The sequence below is a fragment of the Suillus discolor genome, assembly GCF_016758755.1.
Source record: "Suillus discolor strain FC423 chromosome Unknown F5147scaffold_182, whole genome shotgun sequence".
NCBI classification, from domain to species: Eukaryota; Fungi; Basidiomycota; class Agaricomycetes; order Boletales; family Suillaceae; genus Suillus; species Suillus discolor.
Window position 1 is genome coordinate 1 of NW_024541429.1, and position 20,587 is coordinate 20,587.

At 46.6% G+C, this 20,587-nt stretch overlaps 7 protein-coding genes across 7 annotated transcripts; 2 read left to right on the forward strand and 5 right to left on the reverse strand.

Moving 5' to 3' along the window:
• Positions 1-1,021: 1,021 nt before the first annotated feature.
• Positions 1,022-2,743, forward strand: F5147DRAFT_782139 (uncharacterized protein; the record flags this gene model as incomplete). The annotated part of the gene is made up of 7 exons (XM_041442731.1): positions 1,022-1,159; positions 1,218-1,559; positions 1,602-1,817; positions 1,901-1,981; positions 2,031-2,075; positions 2,124-2,373; positions 2,448-2,743. 7 exons carry the CDS (start codon positions 1,022-1,024, stop codon positions 2,741-2,743), a joined length of 1,368 nt encoding a protein of 455 aa, XP_041284621.1.
• A 737-nt stretch (positions 2,744-3,480) lies between these two features.
• F5147DRAFT_659583 (uncharacterized protein) lies at positions 3,481-5,249 on the reverse strand (the record flags this gene model as incomplete). Its single annotated transcript, XM_041434607.1, has 7 exons — positions 3,481-3,716; positions 3,916-4,029; positions 4,219-4,384; positions 4,448-4,554; positions 4,693-4,753; positions 4,785-4,940; positions 4,995-5,249. 7 exons carry the CDS (start codon positions 5,247-5,249, stop codon positions 3,481-3,483), a joined length of 1,095 nt encoding a protein of 364 aa, XP_041284622.1.
• Positions 5,250-7,620: 2,371 nt separating this feature from the next.
• On the forward strand, positions 7,621-9,047 carry F5147DRAFT_589149 (uncharacterized protein; the record flags this gene model as incomplete). Its single annotated transcript, XM_041432135.1, has 8 exons — positions 7,621-7,709; positions 7,762-7,905; positions 7,964-8,072; positions 8,117-8,310; positions 8,358-8,490; positions 8,544-8,672; positions 8,725-8,870; positions 8,930-9,047. 8 exons carry the CDS (start codon positions 7,621-7,623, stop codon positions 9,045-9,047), a joined length of 1,062 nt encoding a protein of 353 aa, XP_041284623.1.
• Positions 9,048-11,213: 2,166 nt separating this feature from the next.
• Positions 11,214-12,735, reverse strand: F5147DRAFT_794221 (uncharacterized protein; the record flags this gene model as incomplete). The annotated part of the gene is made up of 5 exons (XM_041443135.1): positions 11,214-11,450; positions 11,498-11,633; positions 11,694-11,742; positions 11,793-12,342; positions 12,514-12,735. 5 exons carry the CDS (start codon positions 12,733-12,735, stop codon positions 11,214-11,216), a joined length of 1,194 nt encoding a protein of 397 aa, XP_041284624.1.
• An 86-nt stretch (positions 12,736-12,821) lies between these two features.
• F5147DRAFT_659586 (uncharacterized protein) lies at positions 12,822-14,352 on the reverse strand (the record flags this gene model as incomplete). Its single annotated transcript, XM_041434608.1, has 7 exons — positions 12,822-12,902; positions 12,965-13,065; positions 13,144-13,228; positions 13,943-13,997; positions 14,039-14,155; positions 14,207-14,280; positions 14,311-14,352. The coding sequence occupies 7 exons, from the start codon at positions 14,350-14,352 to the stop codon at positions 12,822-12,824; spliced, it is 555 nt and encodes a 184-aa protein (XP_041284625.1).
• Positions 14,353-15,411: 1,059 nt separating this feature from the next.
• On the reverse strand, positions 15,412-16,595 carry F5147DRAFT_659587 (uncharacterized protein; the record flags this gene model as incomplete). Its single annotated transcript, XM_041434609.1, has 5 exons — positions 15,412-15,530; positions 15,582-15,639; positions 15,895-16,115; positions 16,171-16,435; positions 16,485-16,595. The coding sequence occupies 5 exons, from the start codon at positions 16,593-16,595 to the stop codon at positions 15,412-15,414; spliced, it is 774 nt and encodes a 257-aa protein (XP_041284626.1).
• A 777-nt stretch (positions 16,596-17,372) lies between these two features.
• Positions 17,373-19,273, reverse strand: F5147DRAFT_659588 (uncharacterized protein; the record flags this gene model as incomplete). The annotated part of the gene is made up of 8 exons (XM_041434610.1): positions 17,373-17,522; positions 17,548-17,982; positions 18,031-18,083; positions 18,133-18,565; positions 18,620-18,715; positions 18,766-18,867; positions 18,993-19,124; positions 19,148-19,273. 8 exons carry the CDS (start codon positions 19,271-19,273, stop codon positions 17,373-17,375), a joined length of 1,527 nt encoding a protein of 508 aa, XP_041284627.1.
• Between the last annotated feature and the right edge of the window lie 1,314 nt (positions 19,274-20,587).

Sequence of the window (20,587 nt, forward strand, 5' to 3'; positions counted from 1 at the left end):
CTGAAAGGCACTGCCCTTGGAGTACTGCCGGATGACGGCAGCACAGGAGAGTACTGCGGGGAAAATGAGTTGCATCCCCAGCATGAATCCTTAGATCTTTGGCCTGCGTGGAATGGTTAGCTTGCAGGAATTCAAAGTCCAAGCGAGAAACTAAAACTCACCACAGCGTCTGGCGATGTCATCAGATATGTCAAGTCTCTGGATCGCCCTCCTCAACTTCATGCAATGCTTGATGAAGCGGTTGCACGGCCGCCAGAGTGGCTTCAGGGCATCATTAGCTGCCTTGGAAGGTGTCATAGTTAATATTTGAAGCAAGTATTTTAATGTAGATACGGAAGAGAAAATTTGGTGTTGGAAAATCATCCAAGTGCCTACTTATCAACCCTTGGTTGTGGCATTTCCGCGAATTGTGGAAGCTCTGAAATGTGGACCGGGTGTAAATTATTGTAACCCAATAGAACTGCTGCGACCATTGTTGTCTTAGGTCACCGCATCCACATCGGGAAAGGCCGATCCACATTACCACCTGAAACATAATCTGTTGTCCAGGATATTAGATGCATCACATCTGTGAGGGTGGGAAGTGGATTAAGGCTTGTTGCGGCGGCGGCGGCTAGTCTGTAATGGTGAGGCACGCACCACATTACCGTCTGTTGTCACAATGACACGTGGTTTGACATACGATACCTCCACTGCGACAAGCCTTAATCCACTTCTCACCCATAATGGGTGCTATGCCGTGTATGGGATATCCGGACTCTACATGATTTTCCAGAATCAGTGGTGGATCCACATTTCCCGGTGTGGATATACTGGCTGTCGCGACCGAATCCGAGAGCGGTAGCCACAGTTGTTTTGTACAATTTGTGACACCCGGCCACATTTCTGAGTCTCCACAGTTCGCGGAAACACCCACAACTGGTGGACTGGGATAACGGCCAGACATTTTCCCACACAAATATATTCTCTTGTTTACTTTCCGTTCATTGCATCAACAAACCTCTTTCCTTCACAACTCGTCATGATATCTCAGGAAGCGGCCAACAACGCCCTGGACACCACTCTGGCTGCTGTGCAATTGCTCATGAAGCGTTGCATGAAGTTGAAGGAAGCCGACCCAGAAACCTTAAGGCTCTCGGATGAGATTGCCAGGCGAGTGGTAAGTTGTATTTCCTCTCCGACTTCAGAATTTTTGCAAACCTGACCATTTCACACAGGCCAAAGACTTGAAACTCTATGCAGGGAATGCGACATCATTCTCTCCCCTGCTACTCTCCTGTGCTGCCATTATACAGCAGTACTCACAGGGTGGCACCTTTGAGAGTGTTCCCGATTGGACCTCGGTCGCAGCAGACGACCCAAGAATCAAGAGCCACCCACGATTCAAGAAGACCGTGGACTATCGCCCACCCTCTGTCCTTGATGTTTCTCTACTTGCGACATCGAGCGCAATTCCCACCACCTTTCCCACCCCACCACCTCACATTGTCCCACCCTTGACGACCTCAGCTCTAGCATCAATGCCATCCCGCGTGGACCCGGATATTATTGCCAAGCCAGTAGCAGAACCGAAACGATCTTCACGCTTATGAGCGCGTAAGAATCCGCCCCTTCTCGGTCGTCAGGCAGGTCCACCCACAAGATTCCACCACCTCTATGTCGACAAAATAACACAGAGGGGAGTTTTTGAGGTCGGCGATAGCAAGAAGAGAAAGGCGGACAATGAAGATATGGATGGGGCCATTGTAATTGAAATCCCCAAGTCGCCTTCCCCGTCCCAACAGCCTCTGAAAAAGAAGAGGAAGTTCAAGTCGAATGTCAAAACAAGGCCCACCAGAATTATTATGTGAAACCAAAGGTATGTCTGTTGATCTTGGTTTATGAATAAAACGGCTTACAGCTCAAGGCATTACTGCCTGTCACCACGGACAAGGATGTTCTGCTAGGCGATGACCAGGGCTTCCGGGACGCAGAAACTCTGGTATGTGACTCGCCATTATCCATGGCGCTGATGCTGACCCAAGTCCAAGCCTGCGGAATGGGGCTCAGATGCTCATATTGCTACCCTGTGCCAGGTAAGTCGTTTTGTCCATCGTTAGCAAGACAAGCTAACAAATTTGAAGCATTCCGTTCGCTATCACCCCCAGAAGTGCGACAAATGCACGAAGTTGGACATACCCTGTGTTGTCCTTCCGGACAAAAAGCTCGGATGCATGCGACTTGCATGCGCAAATTGCGACCTCATGAAGGTCACCTGTGCGATCGACGGTGTCGGTGTGAGGAAGAGAAAGCAGGCAAAGGCAGCCACGGCTGCATCAAATTCTGCTGAGCACTCCGGAACGCGCATTCGGAAGTCCCCTGTGATCTCTCGGGGTTACACTTAATATCGCTGAAGGTGAGTTTTCCATCCAAATGGAAGAACATCAACTCATTGAGATGACTCTTAGAGGCAGACCAACAACCTGGCCTGCTGGCTGATGTGCTGATGAAAACGCTCGCGATCATTAGCACAAGCCAACAGCCCGAACAGGGTGATCAGTTTGCGCCGACTAACCGTGCCGATCCTGAACCAACTGCAAGAGACATCCTGCAGGGCATTCAGGACCTCGGCAGGAAATTTGATCTTCTGGCCACCAATGAGCGGGTGGACACCTTGGATGTAAGAGTGTGTTCAGTGGAGACTATCCTCCACCAGCGGTTGGACGCACTGGAGCAACACCTTAACGCCTCGGATGCCTGGTAGAGAGCAATGTCACCCCATCCGGTACATCTTGGACCAACTAGTTTCCGGGACTCTTTATATCATATACCCTATATATTCTGTACTTTTAGCTTCATCTTTCCTTACTATGTTGTTCATGGTCCCCATCTCCTGTAGCTCAGTTCTGGGTTTATGTATTTTGTAGATACAAGCTTCATTGTTGTTTTATTCAATATCTTGTCTTCCCTAGTGAGAATATGCTTTACTTTATGATGATTACATGAAGCTGTGATATTCATGCGGTAGTGGCAAAGTTTTGAGACTTCCGACTACGGAATGATGATTGCGGCCGATGATTGTTCTGAGTGTTAAAACGATGTGCATCATTGTGGATGGTATGTGTATGGTGCATCCCTCCGACATGTATATCAATGTCGGATCCGGATCAGCATTCGTATTGAACTTTGTCCCGTATTTAATCACTTGTTTCTGTTGCACCAGTTGCATCTGACATAACTAGTCTCTGACTCAATATGCACTGACTGAGCCAAAATTCCCTAGCCGAGCCCTTCTGAGATCCAACACTTGCACTAGGCTTATCCAGAAGCTCCTCCGAGATTATTTGCATATGTACTAGGCTGAAGAACATCCTGCTGGGCGCAACTGTTGCCCCTTCCGAAATCAGATGCCTATCATGGGCCAGACAAAATAACTAGCTGGCCCTTCCAATATAAAATGCAGTCCATGCCGTATATTCAGGTTAGTCGGCCCTTCCAAGATCAAATGCATATTCTCTTGGGCCCATTCATAGGCCCATTCAAGGCTACCCAGCATATGTACTGATAGATGGGACCATGCATTGCCCCTCCGGGAGGGATCAGATGTATATCTGGTGGGCTGAAAAAAACTAGCTGGGCCCATCCGTGACCCCTACTAAATGAGTACCCGCATTCATATACTAATGGCCCACCCATGACTACCGGGAATTCCTCCATGATAGGCCCACCCGACTTGCCTGCATATTGGGACCCACCTCAGATGGCCTGATTTGCATGAATGTGCATGTGCTGGGCCAGTTTGGGCCTTCCAGATATCTGTGCACTGGGCCTAAACCTTACCAATTGGGCCCTTCCGGATGCTTGTGCACTGGGCCGATCCGCACCTGAATTTGTATGTGCCAGGCCAGCTCTTGCATATTTGACCTATCCACACACTGAATTGGTATCTACTTGGCCCAAAATAACCAGTTGGCCCATCCAACCAACCCTTCCCGGTAATGTGATGGGCCCAGGAATAACTGGTCGGTTCACTGGTGCCCTCTTCTGATACTGTCAATAACCAGCTGGGCTCATCCATAAGCTATTCCGATACAAGCTGAAGCCCATTCGCCAGCCATGCCTGATACTATCATGGGCTCGAAATTTTCCTGTTGGCTCTTCTGACATCAAAATTCCCCAAGAATAAGTAGCTGGGCCCATCTGTTCCCCCTTCTGAGATATATAACTGGGCCCATGTACCTTCTGGCCCATTACATTTGTCCCATTCACCTATGGCATCAACACTTGGCCCACCCGCTAGCATGGGTGCTATTCCACACTGTGGGCCCATCCGTGCATAAGCACACATGGGCCCACGTTGGATGGCCCGCCTCACTGGGTCAATTCTCAACCTTGGGCTGTCTGACTAAGTTGGAAATAAAGTACTGAATTATGTGGCTGGCAATGGGTTAATTGGCCATAGCCTCACCCACATTTCCACCTCGGACTCACCAGCATCCGGCGCAGTCATTTGCACGGAGGGAGGCACCTTGCACTTCAGCACAGCCGGCGTGCGTCCCTTGTTCTTAGTGGCAACTAAAATTAATCAAGCATTAGTAAAAACGAAAAGGAAGTGATAACTGCGAACTCACCAAATGAACAGCCCTTTCGCACTTTAACGCAGCCCTCGCATCTTCCGATGGTAAGGACTGGTTTCGGGCGCCTTCTACTTACCCAACTTCTCCATCGCCTTCTCCACTGTCTTCTCAGTAGTGACAACCCTCTTCGCCTTCCCCTTCTCAGCGCACACCAGGGTGTGCAGTCACGGCAGACCCCTCCGCCTTCTCCTTCCACGTCTTCATGGCTCTTGTTAGCATCCATGCAGCGATCTTACCCCCAGCTAACGTAACCGCATCCACATCGTTCAGGGACAAGTGCATCTCTGCCGCATGCGCACGGTGGAAGACAGAGGTCATATTGGACTGCAAGCAAAACATTAGCAAATGTAAGCACTTAATACGGACAGTGCCACTCACCATCACGGTATTCCAATCACGGAGCCAGCATTCCTGCTCCTCCAAGAGTTCAGGCTTGGAGGGAGGAGATGTGTCTATGCAGACATGCATAGTATTGAGAACTGCCGCCCATGCATGGTCGATCCGATCTGCGACGGATTCTTCAGGCTCCTTCTGAGCCACGTCATTGAGAGTGGTGTCATTTGTAGACGTGTCGCCACCATCTTGCGGGCGCTCCTCAGGTTCGGGGGAGGGAGAGGGAGATGCAGTCAACATAGCTGTTACAGGGATCTGTAACACCTACTAGAGCCCCAGCTCTCCCTACGCCTGCCCCCCGCTCTGCTAGACTCCCCGCGCGGCGGTGCGCCGCCTGCGCCTAGAAAGACAGCAGTCTGGACCGCTATGACCCCGCCCCCTGGCGCTATGACCCCGCCCCTGGCGCTATGACCCCGCCCCTGGCCTAGACAGCCTTGTACCTGATCCATGGAGGCAGTACGCCTCATGGACACCCTAGATCAGCGCATGCATACAGCATGTCGCTTCATGAAGATCCGGAGCGCGCTTGGCGCTTCCTGTACCTATGCGCAGCTGCCCTTGGCGCAGCATGCTTGATCAGAGGTTAAGCCTCATGTATCTTATCTGACCCTCATGTCTTGCTATCATAGATTTACGATATACTATTGATTACAGACTGAGCTAGAATACTTGTAGTACTTCCCTATAAGTAGACACAGATTATTGTACTTAGACTTTACTTTAATCTACTAGGTTCATCCCCAGAACTTGCTCATCTAAGCTTAACTGCTTCCTTGTGTGAGACCGCACTTCTAAGTTGCCCCCATACGACTTAGCACGTATCCGCTAGCCCTGCATCTCGACGAGCGCCGTCTTACCGAGATCGCCGGAGGAACCCTTGACATTCCGTCAAGGTCAGACCACGCTCAGCTTCAGTAGACTCACTCGAGTCGTCGCTGAGAAGACCCATCCTAGTTCGCACACGCCGACCGACGGTCAGCGTAACAATAGCAGGGTTAAAGATGACAGAGGACATGATGGAAGATAGAAGCAAAGATAATCGTGAAGCTGCGATGGAGTATTGAATTGAAGAAGAGAAGCGCGATGCGTGGCCGGCTTTTATGTTGGAAATGAACCACATTATGTCAGCACAATTCCACCCGCTCACCACAATTCATGTGACCACAGTGGGCCTGCTACACATCTGATTTGGTGTGTTTCACCCATGATCACGTGACTTTTCCCATCAAAAATTCACTAAGTCCATCCACCCCTATGTACGCTGACTGGGGACAGTCAGAAGCTAAGTTCCTATGAGATGTAGAGACTAACATCTCTGTGGCCTCGTAGAGAGCTAATTCTACAACGCCCTAAACACCTTCCAAACACAGCACGACCTGTATCTCATTTCGGCGCACTTGGCGCTTCGTCGGCCGCTCGCCCGTTCAGGTGCTTTGGTCGCGCATCGGTGCATGCATCCTTGGTTCCGTCACTCATCCTCCATCCATCCATTCCATGTCCAACCTTGCCTCGATGTATAATGATCTTCTTCTTCCCGCTGTAGCACTCGAGCTCGCGCTAGGCTCATATTCACTGATTTCCCGATACACATTCAATGCCTGTCACTTTCTAAATGTAACCCGCACAACCCGATGCAAACCCGACGCTTTGACAAGTGGACCCGACGTTTCGGCCGCATCGGACCCGATATTTTCCCGCGCTCGTGCCCTATCTGTGTCCCGTCCCATCTTGCTAGCCCCACTAGGTGAGTAGTTGATTATTTCACACATTACTCACGTCGTAGCAAGCACTATTACATGTTTTCCCATCATCCGCAGCGCCTCATGTTAGTTTACATGTACTTCGGACCCGAAATCATCGGCCGCTACTTTCGCCTATAGGGTTCCGGATTTCTATGTACTTATATATATATTGGACTGACTACGAGTATTTTCATTATCCAAGTAGTAGGGAGCCGTTCCCCGATACTTAGTGGTCAAACCCGATATTTCGTAGTTCTTAGTTGACATTGCGAATATTACCGCTCTTTCTATCTGAAATACCCATTGTTATCATATATCCGCATACCGCTCGCTTTCCCGACGTTTGCTATTGCCATTCCCACTAACCCACTGAACCCAAACCCGAAACCCGCTAAACCCAAACCCAAAACATCGGACCCGACGCTTTGGCGTTGGACATCGTAGATATACCTTCGGACTTTGTTTCCCACGCTCGGACTTTTGACCGTTTATCATTTCACTAACTACAGACCAATCCAATAGCTAACCCCTCGGGTCGAACGCACTTGTCTTGCAAGTATAAGCAGACTAGGCTGTGCACGACCACAACATTTTTATATTGCTGGCTACTTACTTTGTGTAGTGCCCAGCAATTGTTGTATCTCTACAGCGCTTCTGTGGCAAGTTTTTTTTAACCATTACGAGATGTATGGCGCTCGGATGGCCAATATCTTTTCCATTATGAGATGTATGGGGCTTGGATGGCCATGCTTTTTTCCGTTATGCTCTCAATAGCGCTCGAATGGCAAGTTTTTTTTTTCATTAAGTCATTGTCTGCTTGGACTTATAAAGCGTCTCGTTTATTAGGGTTGTCTAATTTTCAACTTATTATGAGTAGCGATGAGAACCATCCCCCCTCTGGCGATCCTTCGTGCAAGCACACTGGTTCTGTGCTTCAGTTGGGCCCACGTAAAAAAGTGTCAGTGCTCTTCCAAATGGTCAAAATTACCGTCCTGACCTATCCTCATCAGAACTTCATCGAATCCCCTCATCCTGCATGGCCGACATTTTGGTCGGACGATGTTCGCCTTATGCAATTATCCTGCTCTTTTAACTGCAGAGATCCTCCGACTCGAAGAATTACAGGACTCTCCTATAGAGGATTATCCAGCAGAGTGAGTGTAATTATCATAATAGCAGTCCTCCAGGTGTTAAGAATACTTTCAACACTAGCATTCAGCGTGAACACAGGGTGTTCGTGGAATTAATAGATTCCTATCCTGGACTTTTAGATCATTTGACTACGGGGGAGGAGGAGGATATTATCTATGTGGGAGAATTGGTAAGTCTTTAAAACTGGAAGTTGTCATACTCACTGTTCTGCAGCTGGGTAAAGGGGCTTCCAGTGCGCGAGGCGACAATACAAAAACTCTGAAGTCTGCTGTTCTTGAATGGCTTGTGCCCAGAGGACAAGTAGTCATAGCGCCCCTCTCCCGAAACATCAAGTCAGATTGCGGGTTTAATCATGAAGTCACCGGTGCATTGCTCTGCCCAGCAGGCCTTGACTGGTCAAATGTAGTGTAAGTCTTTCCATCATTCAATAAACTGTCCTCACACTACAACTCAGAACCAAGCTGAGTCTAAAGAGCGGCGAAACTGCAGTACACGGTGACCAGTGGCCTATGTTCTTATATGCCGAGTATAACTATGATCCTGAAGATCCATGGAAGGGTTTACTGAGGAGCGAGATACTAATATTTGTAAGTTCATGTTGTTAGTGATGAACATCTCACTCAGTCATTTCCCTCGATAGGGTTTCAAACATGTTTTTACATCCCCAAGCTCGGTGGATAGGGAACCGAAAGCTACGCATTCCGGCAACGCTTACCTCCACGGCATGAAGTCTGTTACCAAAGGATCCCTGGCCTATATTGCTACACAGGTATGTAGGAAAATGTATAAACTAAGCTTTCCCCTGCTGATTGTGCATTTAGGTTCGATTTTCATTGAGTTCATCGTCTGTATTTTCATGTACCGACATGGTTACGGACTCCAAAAATTTCTATCACAGCATTCTTGACCTGTTGGAGGATCCCGATGAAAGTGAGGAAGTTGTTGACCTCATGACGTGGTGGATGCAGTTCGTGATTCATTTAATCAATTATAAATGCTCGAAATTGAAATTGACACATTGCATAGCCGTATTTTTCCTAATTCTTCATCTTCACAGCGCAGTATCAGCGAAAACAGTGCGCTGTTGAAAATTCGAGCAAAATGCGCTGCTTCGCAAGAACGAGCCAATGCTGACACTACATAATCTATGTATTTTGTACTGTACTGTCTGTAAAGCACGTTAACCCATAATTTGATTGATGAATCCTCCACCATTGGCACGAACATAAGTCTATTGCAAGGAACGTAAGGCTATATGTTTGTCAAAAATATGACCATGGTTGTGAATGAAGTGTCTAAAGTGACCAGCTTTGTAACAGTAGACCTATCTGGTAGTAGCTCACCATTGCGCTATGGCATAACAGCCCAATCTCAAACCCTGGCACATAGTAAGCAATTGCAGATCCCATCAGAAGAAGATGTCTGTGTAGTCATATACATGTGTGGTAGCAGCTTGGCATCTTGCCATAACATGACAGCCCAATATCACACCCTGGCACATAGTAAGCAATTGCAGACCCCACCATCAAAAAATATCTATGTAGTCATATACACATGTGGTAGCAGCTCGGCATCTTGCCATAACATGGCAGCCCAATATCACACTCTGACACATAGTAAGCAATTGCAGATTCCACCATCATAAGCTGCCTATCTAAAGCCAGATATGTTTGGTGGGAAATCAGCACATTGATAGACCACGGTAAGCCAATGTCATGCCCAATCATACCACTATTGATGGCAGCTCCTGCCATCGGAGGCTGCCTATCTAAAGCCAGGTATGTTTGGTGGGAAATCAGCACATTGATAGACTATGATAATCTAGCATCATTTCCTGACACATTGTTAATGATTATATATATCGTCATTGGAAGCTACCCATGTAAGATTGGATACATCTGACAATGATGCACCAGTGTGTCAGTAGATCACAACCCGGTACCACAGGCCTATCAATATCATAGCTTTGGCAAATTTCACCTATGTAGGCTGCCTATCTATTTCTTTATCATGTGATCTACAATTATGATAAATATTATAAATATTATACATTAAATAAGGCTAGATAAATCTCTGTCAAAGTCTAGTCAATTGCCTGATGTGTACAACAGGTTCTGCAACGTTAGATGCCATGTGCTTTCGTGGATTCTTCTCTGACATCCAAACTGTGATTCAACACATTCGGTCAGTAGATTTTGAATAATCCAACTTGACAAAGCCACACATACCTTGGTTCTTGAGTGCATCACTTTTGGCTTGTCGGACAGGCCCTTCCACAGATATCAACTGGTCAATGAACGTGAATCAGGTCAAAAGATACATATGAGCTGGAGTTTGGACATCAGGAAATTAACCCTCAATTGATATGACCAGGTGGAGCTGACAAATAAAACACACTATGATACATCTAGATTTGGAATTACACATTATTGTCTTTGCACATCAAGTATATGAAAGAATATATGACTTTGGCTTGAACATGTTATTGTGATGAGCATCTTGCAAGGATGCAACAAATATGTGAAAGAGTATATGACTTTGCCTCAGACACCTTATTGTGATGGGCATCTTACAAGGATGCAACAAATTTCTGTTATCAGCCGAATATCAGCATGAATTTATGACACGAGTGCATGAGCCTCACTGTGTCCAAAGCAATCGCAACAGGTCGTCCACTGGGATCCGCTAATATCGGGTATCAGTCCAACAGTCGGATGATCGGACAATTTGAATTACCCACTTTCTGGTGTTATTGATGACACTCTGGTGGTAATCATATGAACCATGAGAAAAGTTCATGCAAACTGAGAGAAGGGGAGTGAGTCAGTCGTCGTAGAAATTGTATGTACGATCATCGCTGACCAACATTGACACTGGCGCGCCTCAGGGCGCCAAGTTTCTCAACGGTGTTCGTGTTTGGACCTAGAGAGGATCAACATTGTACTAAACACACAAATAGCGCACCGATAGTTGCAATGATTGAAGTCTGGAAGGTTATGATTAGATAAAGCATAGAGGGCTAGGAAACAACTGACCTTGCAAAGGAACTTGGTGTCAGCAGTGGGTTGGGGGGCATTGGAGATGCTCAAGGTGGAGTTCCACTCGAGCTGCGATCATATACCATTGTAGGTGAACATCTTGTTGGTTCTGGCAACGTTGGATAGGAATCGATTATCTGAGGAAGAAAGGATATTATCAGCACTCATAGACAATATAAGTCTTTTAGCGGCGCTAGCGAGAAAAAAACCAGTGTGGATCATACGATGTTGTTTTGGCTCGGGTTCGGTCGACTTACCAGATGATGGGAGGGTTAAGGGAGCAATGATGGTGCACTAAAGTCTCGAGCTTCAGAGTCAGCTTGTTCATTAGCTTCTTGCTGATGAAGCTCGCATCGCTCTTTAGCCAAAGCTGCACCCCTTAGGGCGGCTCCATCAAGGGAGCCATTAGGAGCTTTGATGATTTTTACAGGACTGAGATCAAGAGTGCGTTTCATCTGAGCTACAGGATTCACGAAGTCTTCATTGAGGTCAGGATTGAGGTCAGACATCTGGTGGACCGAGTCGCTGATGGTTCATCTTTCGAGCACAATGGCACAGCATTGGCCCCAGAGGACACGCAAGCCACTCGTTGGTGCTCTTCCTCCATCTCGGCTTCAGATTTGATGTGCAAGTAAGGAGTGAGATCACGACCCGTAGCTTGGTCTACATCCTTTATAGATAGACCAATATGGCTGCCTGCAATGCTCATCACCTTAACCTTGACCTATTGTCCATGGCTAAGAAGATCTGACACAGAGTTTGCACGTGCACCTTGCTGAATATTTGAAACATGCACCATGCCTGGAAGTATGTTGATACAACGATGCTGAGGACCACAATGCTCTACACACCTTCTACACATCCTGCAACACCCTCTAGTTGCACAAAAGTGCCAAACTCTTTGAGACTTGATATTCGGCCACTGTAGATTTTAAACAATACTGGCCACTCGTCTCTGTTTCTCCCCCTCCAATCATCCCTTCTGGAGTCGCAATTGTGGCCCCTGTCAGGGCTTGGACTACAATGGCGTGGTGACTGTGACTGAGATCGATCTCTTCGCTCCCGCTTTGCAGGCCTCTCTGAGTCATCCTCATCTGTTGTTTTTGCCCTCTTCACAACACCTTCAAACTGAGCCATCATATCATCCACCTCTTTCATGAGCACATCCTTCTTCATCTCCTTGTCTGGCACAGCAATCCCAGGGAAAAGTCGCCTCTGCTTGTCCTTTTCACGATCAAGTGTGTCACCGGTGTTTAAAGTGTCATGAGTAACTAAACTGAATTTCTTCTTGTGTTTCAGATGCAAGCTCAGGATTAGACGGTCCATGTTCTCAAAGAATGAGTCTGGGAATTCAGCACCAGCACTACTGAGTTGCAATTTGAAGTTGGGAAATGATTTTGACTGGTCGTGAAGAGAAATGACAAATTCAGCGAGTGTTTTATCGTATAATTGTCAATCTCCTGAGTAATTTTGGTGACTAGCGAGAGTACTTCAAGGTTGTAGTCATGGTGAGAACTAGAGTTGTTGAGAGTAAGTAGTAGATCACTGGCGGCTGCAAGCACCAAAGCTTACATAATCGTAAATCAAAAATTCTACTAGCATAAGCCTGGAGGGGAGGCCCGGTTTTGTTGGGATAAGGAGTGCAAAGAGGGGGTTGAGGGTTGCTCGGGGGTGTTTTTGGGGATGGTAGCCTAGGGACGGGGTTGTACTGATGGTGGTAGGTGTCACATAGAGCGTTTTGGAGGTCAATTTTGTCGGAGTGGTGGAGATAATGAAGGCACAAGTCGCAATCATGATTGTTTAGAGGGGAAGTAGACTTTGTCATGGAGGTAGATGTGTGGTTGGAATTACAAGGTCTTTTACTGTTTGGCTTTTTTCTACTACATGAGCCACTCAGAGGCCATAGAAGTGGTCATGTCAAGGTAATAGTCTTCCCAAAGGTTGGCAGCGTCATTATTGACCTAAGGGAGTATAGTAATCAATGCATGTGCACGTTATGACTTAGCAGAAATGACACGCACACCATGTAACCCCTCCAAACCCTGGTACATCCGAGTCTTCCCGGACTGCTTGCAGTGGAAAGAGCTTGAGCGAGGATGGAATTGTCGTTGGGCGACTGGCTGACTGGAATTGTTAGGTGAAGAAAGTCCTGCATCAGTTGCAGTGGAATGACAGGTGATGACAACAAGGAGATGAGCTCACCGTTGTTCACCCTGATGAGCGACGAGCTCACAATTTCAAATCCACGTTGGAGCAGACCAACTCGGAGGGGCTCACAGCCTAGATACTGAGCAAGCAAGTTGGAATCAGGTGAAGCTACGTGATTGAACTTGAAGAACACAGTGAATGATTAGCCTAGACTCGGACCTACTAGTCTACGTGCTGACTAAGCTATGGAAAAGGCCGACAGAACCTTTCAAGTGCGGTGAGACACTGGGCCCTGGTCCATGCACCCCCCATAAAAAACAGTGACACCCTCGTCGCGTTGGAGAGGGCCAGGGGCCTCGACACAAGGTGAACACAGATGGATGGATGATGAGAACCCTACTGCTACACATGGAACCCTACTTTAGACACCTGCCCTGGACCTCTGACACTCCCAAACACCCAGCACAACAGGGACAAACACCCGGCACAACAGGGACTAGCCCCTAAGGACCAAACACCCTACTACAGTGTCTGAACGAATCAGCATGGGACTAGTAGTAGAGATGCTGAGTGACCAACAAGGCAAACAGGAAAGACTAAGAGCAAAGACCAATGCAAAGGATCAAGGCAAGACTGCAACTGCAACTGCAATGGAACCCAAGAAAAAACAAGCTGGAACTGAGCGCAACGTGACAAGAAAAGTGTGATGCTAGGCACGGAGCTACGCGACAACATGCTAGAGACCTAGCGGACAGGCCCTTGGTGCATGAGGGCCCTTGCCCTTGGGCCCACCCCTGGTCCAACGTGTCGAGGAAATGAATGTCACAATCTGGCTGACAGTGCATGAACTTACTTGGAAGGGTCGTATTAAATCAACTGAGATTTCCTGTCCTGCAGGCAGAACCGCACTGTCACCAACCCAATAGAAGGCAAGTAAAGTAGTACTTACAAGATGGACGCTCTGACCGTGTACCAGAAAGCCTGCTGTTGGACGACATATCTTCCGACATGGTCAAACTTTCCATCTGCAGTGTCATAGGCATTCAAGTTACGATGGTGTATACCCCTTCAAAAATTAGTATGGTCATGAGCTTATCTATGTCACGGTTGAACCTACAGGTCATGCACAAGGAAGTCCATCTGAAGAAACAGTGATTCAGCTCGAATACGCTGGGTGCCGATGTCAAAAGGCTGCGATGAACGACCGAAAAGAATGCTCACTTGTGTTGACGAACGAATACAAGAAACGGCTGAATATCTCATTGTGCACAAGAATTGCAACGTTCAAATTACCAAGGACCAAAGCACCAGGATATCTTGCGGTGTATGACTAGGCTATTTTCTGTAGGTGGTGGTGAAAGACTCTAAGATCGCGGTGCAGCGGAATAGTAATACAGGAAAATGAGTTTAGAAAGATAATAAGTGGGAAAGGTATGGCCTACAGTAAGAAATACTATGCGAAGCAGCTGCAAATGTGATCATTGGCATACCGGGATGAGCAACATGTAAGATTGCTATTTACATTCCACTCATAACACTTCGCAATTAGTATCTCTTCAACGCACACATATCCAAGTCATTGAATAAGTAAAGCGGCTATGGGACCACAAAACACTGTGAGTAGCTTCAATATCTACATTGATCCCTTAGTTCTGCACTCAAATTATATCAGCGGGCATGTGGAATTAACGGCTTGAAGGCAAGGCTGGAGGCCAAGATGGAAGGATCACTTTCAAGTTCACAGAAAGTAATTAATATTAGACCGATGCGAGTAGTGCGAACCAAACAGTACATACCTCAGTGCCTTTCATATCTGATTATGCTGATGTGCGTGATCCAGTGAAGGGAAGGTCAAGGAAGGTTGGGAGACGACAGGCGTAGAATGGCAAAGGCCCAGGATCATGACCAACAGCGGGGGACAGAAGTATGGTCTCCCGTCAGGGAGGAAGATCCAAGTGAATTTGAGGTGGTGGTGAAATTGATACAAACATGATCTCACTATTGCGTAGTCCAGTTAAGGGCGTTGATGGCCAAATTTCAGTGTCGATATGATGAACGATGGGTTGTAGGTGGCGAGTATGTATTTTACCTACCTACAGGAACTTGAGGCTTTAAATCCTGTCAATTTTGTCAATATGTCGCACTCAACTGATAGCAGTTGTTATCACAAGCAAGCAATACAAATAAAATAAATACAGTCCAACTTACAATCAACAGATACAAATTACCGTATAACAGTGATAGTTATGGTGAATGTATACCAAAGACTTCGACTGTAGAAAGAGAATGGCTACAAACTGAGTACAAGTAAAACCAAGAGGATCACAGCAATTCAACATTGGAAGAGGCATACAAGGTCAACACCCAATCATCAAACCCATCTTCGATATAGTCGTCAGGCACAAGTGATGCATGTGTCACGGCGCTTCCAGAAGATGTGACTACAAAAAGATCCTTAGTATGAGAAAATGTGAGTATAAGCTACTGCCCACCATCATCACCAAACTCAGAAATGTGTGATATGGCTTCGGAAAGCATGTCCACTTCGGACTGCACACATTGCTTCTTTAGGCCCAGAATATATATAGATGTCGGACTTGAGAACCTCAGGGGTCTTCTGCTCCTTTGCTTTGAAGCTGTCGTTATCGCGAACGTACAGGGGCTTGGCTTCTGCAAAGGTCGCGCTCATGTATGCACAATACGTGATGTTATCAACCCAAGTTTTTAATGAACGAGGGAGGGAAAGTGATTGTCAGGCTGCCTAGTGTCAGAACCTTGGTTTATCATAGCATGAATAGGACTTACTCCGAGAGAAATTTCTACTGCTTTCAGGGAACCAAGTGTTCTAGTTGTGTTGGAATCAGCCTGCATGATGTCTGGAAAATGGGATGGTGCATGAAGCCATGCATTGCATTTGTCTTGAATGACATTTGAAGGTTCAAAGCAATTGAATCTGATCGGGCTGAGCTCTGGGGATGCTTCCACATATGTGATAGTGTTCACTGTGGGCAGCTTCTGTGTGCTGACTAGTAATAACATGTCATGAGGATTGGACGTAGTACATTGAATAGCATGGCTCACTTGGGTAATTTCGAGTTTCCAGATATTCGCATAAGTTTGCAATAGCATTACTAAACAATGAAATTTCCATCTGAGCTCGATGCATCCTGTCTTCCATTAAACATGCCCCCTGCGAATGGAATCCCGCATAACTCATATCCTCCTCTTGCTGAAGCTGCATCTGCATCATGACCTCTCTGAGGCTTACATCAAGGAGAGCCATAATGTCATGAGTGTCGACCCATCCAAATAGAAAGGAAGCTGTGGTCAAGAGGGAGTCTGGAAGCTGGAAATGAAATTAGAAAAAGTACTTAAATATTTGCCAATGGGCTCACCATGTCATGTCCCTCTGTCTGGAGCCAAGCTAGTAGGGCTGTCTCGTTTTGTTCAATTCCAAGAAAATTAGTCTTGTAGGTAGTTTCACATGTGGAACTGATATTTGGCATGTTAACGTTGTAGAGGAGGCTAGGTGTTGTTCTTGTGAGCGATAAACACTCACAGAACTTACAATAGGTTTGCTTATATTGGGTGAGCGATGTGTTGTCATTTAGGAAATGGCATGGAAGTGAGTGGCACCATGGCTGATGGCCATCAAACTCTAAAAATATAATAGATTAGATTAGATCAATAAAATACTCAATAGATAAATTCATGACGATGATGCAGTCTCGGAGCACTTGGCTGTCTTCTTCACAGGTCTGCAAAACAATGGCAGATGACACCAAACACAAGTTTATTGCTCTAAGCGATTTTTTCAAGGTGGTGATAGTGAAAAGAAGGCGTACTATTGCACATGGTCAGTATTTATAGTGATCCAGAACACAATGCTTACGCTTACGGCGGAGTTGTGGGCACATGCCATGTACAAGTTGAACCACAAAGATGTCATGATAGTGGAGTCACTGGTATCTGGCAGACAGTCTGAGTAAATATTATATCTGGTGTTGCCTGAAGTTTTCACACTAACATAACTTCCAATGGTGACCAACTTGTACATTTCAAAAACAAGGTCATTGCAGGTGTTACATACAGAACCGTGACACAGACTTAGATATCAGTTGGCATGCGATGCAGCCAGCCTGGCAGCTTGAGCTCCGTTTGGGTGCCTAATATGGTATACATCCATTTCGCTAGATCATTTCATCAGCAGTAGTACAGCAACTATATCCTATTATAAGGTAGACTCACATTATGACACACAACTGTCTTAATTCAGCTCTGAATCATGTGATGGACAGATCATTGTCCTGCTGGAGAAGCATGATAGCCATCTCGTGAAGTTCGCTGTATATTTGAGCCACACTAGGATAATCTGGCATCGCCTCATTTGCCCCACAGAGGGACAGGAGTCTCGCCAAGAGGGCTTGGTAACACTAATGGAATAAACAATGTGTGAACTTCAATAGACTCAGAGTAAAAGGCACTGATGCTGGATCCCGCCAAGGCCAATGTGTCCACTGGAGGATTGGCAACAGTCCTGAATGTAGCAGGCTCTAAGTCAGCGATGGTAAATCGGATGCGGCTCGTCGACATGGTCCTGAAGATCATGTGATAAACAAGCTCTTTGACAATCTGTAGCATGAGGAATGCAGCAAAACCATTAAGCTGCAGGGCAAAATAAGTGTTGGCCAGTGAAAGTGAAGCCTGAAGAAAATTAACCTCGATTGGGAATGTATGCGCATAGGGGCACAGAAACATCTTTAACAGGTCAACGATGATCTCCCTTTGTGCTAACCCAAAGAAATTACCCAGGCCAAAGATACGAGGATCGTCCATGCTGTTGACCACTACACGACGGTTGTCATACATGAACTGGGTAATCCATGGACTAGCCTATGCTGGAATAAGACCCGAAAAAAATGAACAAAAAAGACAACGCACGAGTGCTAAGACATCATTGTGTGACATCGGAACTTGTGTGATTTTGGTGAGCACTAGGAAGAATTCAGGATATGCGGGTATTAGAAAGATTGAGCTCCTGACCTGTTTCCAAGTTCTCAGAGGTGACGTTTGCGCATAAAAGGCATTCAGGCCAAATGCTACGAATTATTTCCAATCGGCGCGCAGAAAACTCCACATTGACGAGGAGATATGGATTATCAGTGCGACCACAGCATATAGCCACCCTTAAAAGCATACACAAGTATGCAAGAACCTTGTGCCAGTTCGGGCACATCTCCATAATTTGATGTAAACTGTGTGCAGCTAGGATCTTTTTCGGGCGGGGCAGCTTGTCGACCACAGTGGTGTGAGGAGTGCCGAGCATCATGACCAAGGAGCCCATCCATGTCATCTGAAGGATTGTCGATCCGTTAATTGAAGCATCAATATCAGGAATGACTGCGACATAGTACCCGAAAGGGTACCCCATGAGGTTCACTTTGACCTCAGGTTCATGGGCGCGAGCCACGTCCATCTATGATGGTGAGTCAGCATGAGAACAAATACCAAAAGTACAAGACAGACGTACATAGTGATACACACCGTGGAGCACATTGTCGATGCCAGTCCTGCCCCACACCCACTGCAGATTCAAACAAGGAAGAGCAGTTTCCATGGCCTGCAGCTACATGTCTATTCAGCGCCAGTGTGATCATCAGACGCAATTGAACTTACCACTACAGCAAACAACGGAACCTCAAATCCAGCGAGCTCGAATGCAGAGCTATGCAGCATAGGTGTTTCCAAATAAGCAATCTGGAAAAGCTGGCACTTGAGCTGGAGAAGGTCAGGAATAGTATAGGACCCATGAAAAAAATCGCCTACAGCATCAAGACCAAAAGGGGGAGACTACGCCCATAATGAATACACGAAATAAATTGGCAAGACAAATAGATACTTACATATAGAGGGTAGATCATTGGCTGATGTGGGTTCGAGAACTGCAGGACATAGCCAACGAATTCGACGCTGATGGTTGGGGAGCCCTGATGGAACTGTGAGTGATATTTTCCCTCTTCGCCAGGTGCAAACCACTTACCGAGAACAACGCCAACACGTTAAAGGCGGGATCAAAGATGATCGCATCATGATTGTCCTCCACCAAGGTAAGCAATGGCCTTGTATCGACGATATTTTCAGAGGAAACACAAACTGGGGTAGAAATGCGAACTGGAGCAGACATGTTGGACTCTGAGGAAAATATGAGTGATACAACGCATATTTATGTGGGTTTTTTTAGCTTACCGTGACCAAGCATAACAAGTTACGGGGTGACAATACATCAAGTATGGTCCCAATTGAAAGTTAAAAATTTTATATCTCGCTTAAGGATCACAGAATAATTGTACTAGCCATCAGAACGTTACAAGAGAATGAACAGCTGTTAAGACTGTGCACAAAGGGTAGGACTGGTTCCAAAGGGCTTGGCTTCAGCTTGTGCGCTGCGCCCCTTATCCGAGTATGTGCCCTTAATTCAGATGACATCCGGAGGAAGTCCAAGGAAGTCCATAGGACTTCCAAAGGAGTGCAGGAAAGTCTGGAAGGACTATCCGGATCCGGATGAGTGCGGGAAAATTCCGGAGGAACTTCCGGAAATTACTATGAGGTTTCGTCCTGGTACAGATATGTGTAATGGCTACTCAGGATGAATCCTAAGTAGAATGGAGACAGAGGAAAGGCTGCAGGGACAAAGTCCGAAGCAGAATAGGTCCGGAGGACCGTGGGAAAGTTCCGGAGGAACGTCCGGAAACTCGGAGGAGTGTAGGATCGGAGGAGTGAAGGAGCAGAGGAGCGGAGCTCTGGCCTAGGGAATTCCTCCCTAGGCCTGAGATGGATATTGACTAAGTCGGAGGACTAGAACTAGTATGAGGACTTAGTGTGAGGTCTAGTGCGAGGACTAATATGTGTAATATTCAGACTAAGGAAATACAGGAGTTTCTACAGGGTTTATATACTATGGAGGACATAACGGAGAATCAGTCAGCGCAGTCCGAAGCTATGCGAGGCTGTGGATGGAGGATGTAGGAACATCTAACACTAGTCTATCGGAAAATAATAAATGAAGACAGAAATGAGAACATAGTAAAATAAAGGTGGAAATGAAATGAGGTACAGAAAATGAGTATAGACTAACTCGAGAAGGAACATACAAAGGGAAAAGGCACAGAAGATAGATGTGGGTCGGATCCGGATGTCTGGAGATGTTCGGATATGAGGGCGTGATTGGTCTGGGTCTGGAAACAGGTGATTACTATAAGGGGATGAGCGCTGATTTAAGGTTTGGGCTTGGATATGAAGCATAGGTTGGATCTGGGGATCCTGAGAAGTGGATATGAAATCAGGTGTCCGGATATCGGATCCAGATGTGTGGATATGCAAAGGTACAGGGATTCGGGCGTATAGACATCTGAACAGATAAAGGACATGGACAGGGGATCCGGAGGTCCGGATGAGGCGTGGGAACATTGTTGGATGTAGTTCCGGAATATGGGATATG